At 40.8% G+C, this 6,791-nt stretch overlaps 1 protein-coding gene across 3 annotated transcripts; it reads left to right on the top strand.

Moving 5' to 3' along the window:
• The first annotated feature begins 230 nt into the window (after positions 1-230).
• Positions 231-6,791, top strand: Crebzf (CREB/ATF bZIP transcription factor). Of its 3 annotated transcripts, XM_028770592.1 has the most exons (4): positions 231-1,522; positions 1,736-1,813; positions 2,865-2,933; positions 4,631-6,791. In XM_028770592.1, exons 1-2 carry the CDS (start codon positions 459-461, stop codon positions 1,749-1,751), a joined length of 1,080 nt encoding a protein of 359 aa, XP_028626425.1. In that variant the 5' UTR covers positions 231-458; the 3' UTR covers positions 1,752-1,813; positions 2,865-2,933; positions 4,631-6,791. The 3 variants fall into 3 exon arrangements, with proteins under 3 accessions (XP_028626425.1, XP_028626424.1, XP_028626426.1); XM_028770591.1 differs by having other exon boundaries at positions 2,865-5,849; XM_028770593.1 differs by having other exon boundaries at positions 231-1,813; positions 2,865-5,849.

Genomic DNA, 6,791 nt, shown 5'->3' with positions numbered 1-6,791 from the left:
GTTTTTTATATAGGTACGCCAAATACGTTTGGACGTCAAATATTGAACTGACGAGAGCGGTACTGGGTAGTTGCGATGAATTAGGGGGGTGTAAACCCAACTCTCATTGTTTTTTTGCCACTGCTCCTATGACATCACCGCAAAGCGGGAGTTACTGCACCGCGAAAGCACTCGGAATCTCGCGATACTCTGGCTGAAGAGAAGCGCGTTTTTGTGGGCGGGGTGGAGGAAGAGTAACTTCCGGCCAGGCCGCTGTTTGGGTGGCGCGGCCGAGTCCTCGCGGGCTTCGCCGCTTCGGGCTTCCACTGCCTTCCCCCCGCCTCGTGCGGGGGGTTGGGCGGCCGCGGGAGGCTGCTCAGACCTTCCCCGCGCCTGCGGTCGGCCCAGCGCCGTGGCTCTGCGCGCGGGGGCCCGGGGTCTGAGGGGCTGCGGCCTACCCGGGCCCGCCGCTCAGCCCCATGAGGCACAGCCTGACCAAGCTGCTGGCAGCCTCGGGCCGCGACTTCCCGAACCACCGCGACAGCCAGGGTCCGTCCGCCACGCGCGCGCCGCCCCGGGACCCGACTGGGGCAGCGGCGGGGGCGGAGACGCCGAGGCCGGGATCGCCTGACCGCGAGCAACCTCACGGGGACGCGGGCGAGCGGGAGGCCCGGAGGGGGAGCCGCGGTAGCGTGGCCGTGCGCGCGCCCGCGTCCTCGCCAGTGAAGATGGAGGAGGAGGAGGAGGACGCGATCGCTATGGTCCCCAAAGAGGAGCCGGAGGACATGGACTTTCTCTCCGGGCTGGAGCTGGCCGATCTGCTGGACCCTCGGCAACCGGACTGGCACCTGGAGCCCGGGCTCAGCTCGCCCGGGCCTCTGTCCTCGTCCGGCGGAGGCTCGGATAGCGGCGGCCTGTTGAGGGGGGACGACGACGACGAGACGGCGGCCGCAGAGATGCAGCGCTTTTCTGACTTGCTGCAGAGGCTGTTAAACGGCATCGGAGGCTGCAGCAGCGCCAGCGACCGCGGCAGCGGGGAAAAGAGGCGGAGAAAGTCCCCGGGAGGAGGCGGTGGCGCCAACGACAGCAACCAGGCTGCGACCAAGAGTCCCCGGAAGGCGGCGGCGGCCGCTGCCCGTCTTAATCGGCTCAAGAAGAAGGAGTACGTGATGGGGCTGGAGAGTCGAGTCCGGGGACTGGCAGCCGAGAACCAGGAGCTGCGGGCCGAGAATCGGGAGCTGGGCAAACGCGTGCAAGCATTGCAGGAGGAGAGTCGCTACCTACGGGCTGTCCTAGCCAACGAGACCGGACTGGCTCGCCTGCTGAGCCGGCTGAGCGGCGTGGGACTGCGGCTGACCACTTCACTCTTCAGAGACTCGCCCGCCGGTGACCATGACTACGCCCTGCCGGTGGGGAAGCAGCCGCAGGAGCTGCTGGAAGAGGACGACGCGGCGGGAGGAGTGTGTCTCCATGTGGACAAGGATAAGGTGTCGGTGGAGTTCTGCTCGGCGTGCGCTCGGAAGGCGTCGTCGTCTCTTAAAATGTAGGGTCAAGTAATCTGCTCTTTATCCGCGTTTACCCCTTTCTACTCCCTTACACCATGTAAAACACCTTAGTGGGACATCTTCACCGGACGCATTTCAGAGGCGGAAAAAAAAGTAATATTAAATCTTTTAAGTGTTTAGCTAAAAAGCATGAATGTGACACTGTAACCAACTCCTAATGATAACCTGTGACTATTAAATCTCTCTGACAGTTTCTTTTTTAGGTGATTTCCTTCCTGCCAGGCTCCGTTGTAGGGGTTACAGAACAGTCGTTCCCGCCTCACAACCTGGTAAGGCTCCATCTCTTCACGTAACGCTCATGCTCTGCTGCTTAGCCTACTTTAATGGGCAGACATCTCAATGTGTGTGTGTGTGATATCTTTTTTGTTTGTTTGTTTCTTTTTTTCTTTTTGAAAGGTGGGAGGGGAATCTTAATTTGGGCCTTGTCCACCCTGGAAACAGACTTGTGCTGGTCATTAATGTACTTAAGTTGCTTCTGGTTGAAATAGCTGTTAAATGTGTCCCCTTGTTCAGAGTTGCGTGTACCTAGCTCTTCTGTCCCCAGTGTGGACATGGCCTTGGATGACATCGGTTCCAACTGTACACTGAAACCTGCTAATAGAGATACAGTTTGGAGACAAACAGGTGAAGTTGAATGGAAGTTCCAAGTTGTACAAGGTGCAAATTGGAATTCCAACTGTAGAGCAACTTTTCAGAGGTTGACAATAAGTATTGAGGCATGCAAAAATGTAGTATTTTTCTGGAGATGACAAATCTCCTAAAATACTTAAGAATGCCTTATAGTTTTAAGTAGAAAATGCAGAAATACAGTCTATTTAAAGATCTAATATTTCACCACTTGAGAAGTTGGAAATTAACATACCCATAAAATTTCTGTATTTTAATTAAAAGATAATAAATGAAATGTTTCTTTGAGGACCAGCTCAGTAATTACCTATCCATGAGTATGAAGAAATTGTTGAAAGTATTTATTTTTGTTGTATTAAAATTTAAGCTAAATTTCTGTATGATTACTAGATATTGAAGGTTGTGAAATGTGAATGAAAACATGTAAAGTGAGGCTTCACAAAGAATATTTTCTCCATACTTCTAAAACTTTTGTCCTATTTAAAAATGATTTTTAAAATTAATGATATGATTGATACTGTTTCTCCAAAGATGGAAAAAATCTTTCTTCCCTCAAAATACTGTTTATTGTCCACTTGTCTAAGTGTGTGTTCTGATGCTCTGAAGTGCAAGAGATATTAAATTCTTTGTGAAACATCACTGTTTGATAAAGGATATAAGTATTTAGCATCCTTGTTTTTCTTTGTGCTAAAGTGGATACAGCTGTTGGGGCAGAAGAGACGGGACCAGCTGCTGGCCACATTTCCTGCTTTATTTTAAAAGGTAGTATAAGAAATAAGGAAACAGAGGTAATATCAGGGCTTCTGCTGTCTTTTATTTTTAAAATGTTCATAATTAAGTATTTTCCAGCAGTCCAAAGATGTAAGTTATCCTACAAGTAAGATGTTTTATTTTGTTATTTGGTTATGGAAATGGAATCTTGTTCTTGCACAACTAACTGTAAATGTTTTGTTGCTAGATAATATGATTTTGAGACCTAAATTAGTCTCTGGTTTTTCAGTATATCACATTTTGTAAAATTACCTACTGCACTTGAGCATGAATGGGTAGTAGCCAAACTCACAACTTGGAGTGACGGACCTGCTTCTACAAGGGTAGGAACAAGCCCCCACAATGCAGCTGCATGGATTTTAGTGCCTACTGAATTATATATATATACATATATATATAAACCAAAAGTAGTTGGAAACTTATTTGAAATGACTAATTTGTGCTCTTTCTGAAGTATGTTAAATGTAGCTTTTGAAACAGAAGCCTTGAATTGAAATTTAATACTTGAACTTTTTTGTATATATTTCTTTGTATATAATTTTGTGCAGAACCAATGACAAAAATATGGTGTCATAATAAAATCAGGTTTGTTGATCTTTCAGTCATGGGCTCAAAGAATTTATTCATCTCTAATGTGACATTGGAAAGTAATGGATGAAAATAGGAAAAATGGTTGTTGTTAATATAGATTTTAATCAAAAGGTTCTGGAAGCAGTAAGTTTTCCCAAAAAGTTATACCATTTCTGTGGAATATTTTCTTAACCTCAGTGCTTTAACTGCATTTGAAGTGTAGGCTTGGGGAAAATCAGTTTTTGAATTTGGATGTTTTGAAATTCCAAGTACCAAGTTCTAGACTGTCATTTTATAAATGGCAGTTTGGAGAATTAGGAGTTCTCGACAGTGGCAAGATTAGAGTGTCTTATTTTTAAAGCTGCTTTCTTAGGTTCCTTATGTCTTATTAACTGTCTTTTCTGTTTCCATTTCATTGTTTCTTTTCTAGTTTTGGTGACAATGATTTTTGTCATTTTTTTGCATCAACTCATGGTCTTGTGTTTACATGGTAACTGCATGTATTTAGGACCTATCAGGGGCTTTAAAGAAATTTGATCATATTTATGTGTAAGCACATTTTACTGTAAATGTTTGGGTTTAATTTACAACAGTTGTTTATTTCAGTGTGTAGTAAACAGTAATCTTAAGTGTCCTGTTCACTACTTGTTAATTAAAAAAGTTATGATTAATATAAAACTGTTGTCTTACTATTTTTAGAAAATTGTGTTGTGAATAATTAGTATTTTGATAGAGTTCTGAAATACAAAATAGATTCCTTTGAAATTTTCAAGTTTGTGTGTATTTACTGTGATGGTTGAGAACAATTTAGTATTTGGGAAACCGTTTCAGGTTTTTTTCCCTGATTTGTACCCATGTAAAAATGCTAGAAAACCTAAAAATGTACCTGTCTTCCTATGGTAGTTAATATTCATACATTAATTGACTAACACATATTGGCATAGTAATTCTATCATAGTGGCTTAAGTTTTTATCCTTTTTTTTAACCATACTTAAAAGTATGTTTGTTAAAAAATGTAGTCACACCTCTGATATATCCGACAAAGTATTCAAAATATTTTAAATATCTGTACATTTCATACTCGCTAAATTAATCTCTTTCTCTTCTCTTTAAACAGCTTAGCAGTATCTGCAAAAACGAATCTTTTCCTACAACCTGTTAACTGACTGGACTGATGGTAACAGTAATTGTGGGAGCCATGTCGGTCAAAAATTTGGCATCTGCTGAAAAACATGAATGCCATTTCCAAGGTCCCAAATTACTTCTATACTGATTACACTTTCCAGAAATGGAGATATGAAAAGATTCTCTGGAATGCTTGAAAGACTTAATAGAAATCCATGAGACTAAGTTAATTTTTGGAACAAAATTTACACCTTTTTTTTTTTTTTTACATTCATGGCAATGACACTAAATTTATTGCATACTTTAAAAAAAATTGTAACCATTGGAGAAGAGAATTATAGTGTTCCAGAAACATTAGATTTTTATACAATCAAGGACATTTTGTGGCATTAGACTTAGTGGGTGAGAATGACATAAATAGGCTAGCAGTGATCACAAACCTTGTGAGTTTGTATTCTGGAATGTAAAGAGCTGCTTTGGAAGACAGACACCTTGCTGAGTAGAATAAAGTCCTTAACTAAAAGATTAGTGTTTTAAAATAGATGGATTGATTGTATGTTTTGAAAAAGTGATTCCAAATAATGTGCGAGTGCTAATTTAGGGTATCATGAGCATGTGTGCAAATTCCAAGGTTTGGAATCTTGGATGTTCTGAGTACTTGATCTCGTTGAATGTGTTGAGGTTTTTGATGAATGATACAGTTTCTACTTTTCTGTGATAAAATTTCTGTAGTATTCTGTAAGGATCTTTATATTCTGGATGATAATGGCTAACTTCATAAGTAAAAAAGCACTTAGAACCCAATTATTTTTCATTATTGTTGGAATATGCTAATGCATCTTTCATCTGGTCTAGATTGAGTTATTTTTTGGCTCACTTGGAAAATAAGCAGATAGAAGAGGGAGATGATAGGAAGTGTAGTGTTAATTACACTGTAACTTTGGTAAGCAAAATCCATCCAGGTTGCTCTTTTTCTTGTATTTGTCTATATGTTCAGTGCCCAGAAAGCCAAACAGTAAAGGGAATTTCCACAGACTTATCTTTAAAGTGACTGATGCTCCTATAGAACAGACCTTGAATACAGCCCTGACAGAACAGTGTGGATAATTCACTAAAATGTATTGTAATAATATGCAGTTACCTGGTTGAGGCATTTTGAAGGTAGAGATCATTTTTTTTTTTAACTAAATAAATGGTTCTTCAACACTGAATAGGTAATTTGCATGTGCTCCCCCCTCCATTTGTATGTTGATTCTAAGTTTTGAGACCTACCTTAATATTTAAATTTTTATTGTGCTTCTGGGTTAGTTCTCCCCCACTCCATTTATTTACTTAGGAATTAAAAAGGCCACTACAAGAATTTAAATATTTGAATTTAAATACCATCATGTGTAGACTCCATATTTAACCAGTCACCCTTATTGTTTTACAATACTATGTTTTTGTAAGAACTAATTTATCGATACAGTCACTATGTTTAGTACATTGTAATTCTGCTAGTGTAACAATTTGAATTTTACTGTAGCATAAAAATGTTCTCAAATTTTGTATCATCCTCTTAGGGTCAAATTCCTATACCTTTCTGGCTTACTGTAATAGAGTTTGGACTTGAATAATATGTGTACACACACACTTCCTTAGATATAGCGAGTCTGAATACTCTTATAACCATGTGCCTAGTCAAAGCAGACTGCAAGATTCAAGGTGTAGTTTTAATCATCTGTCTACTTTAACTAGACGGAAATCTTAATCATTTTCCTCAGTGAGGCATTGTTCTTAGGTCTGAGCTACAAAGTTTCCTTAGGTTTTGATATGTCATGTACTTGCCTTCTGAACAGTTTTTTTGGTAGACTTGTAGCAATAGGCTAAGTGGTTATTGCTTAGTTGCCCATTTCTGCTAGTTAAAAGGAAGACTTGACTATGTAGCAGAGGGAAGAGGTTCATGAATACTTCTGTGATGGAAAAGATTAAACACATTTATGGCTAGTGTGTTAGGAGTAAAGTCCTGGGACACATTTAAGCATAGTAAACAGTTTGCACTTATCAAACAGCTTGGTTAGATCACTGGATTTTGAGTTACTAAGTTGATTATACACCATCTGTATTGCTTAAGAAATCTAGTAATTATATTAAATAAATTATTTTTACTTTGA

Source organism: Grammomys surdaster, unplaced genomic scaffold, assembly GCF_004785775.1.
Source record: "Grammomys surdaster isolate TR1022 unplaced genomic scaffold, NIH_TR_1.0 203, whole genome shotgun sequence".
In the NCBI taxonomy this organism is placed as follows: Eukaryota; Metazoa; Chordata; class Mammalia; order Rodentia; family Muridae; genus Grammomys; species Grammomys surdaster.
The sequence above is the reverse complement of the archived record's forward strand: the minus strand, read 5'-3'. Positions and strand labels throughout refer to the sequence as shown.

Excerpts from the sequence above, each read along its gene's own strand:
- Crebzf (XM_028770592.1), top strand. The coding sequence starts at position 459 with ATGAGGCACAGCCTGACCAAGCTGCTGGCAGCCTCGGGCCGCGACTTC.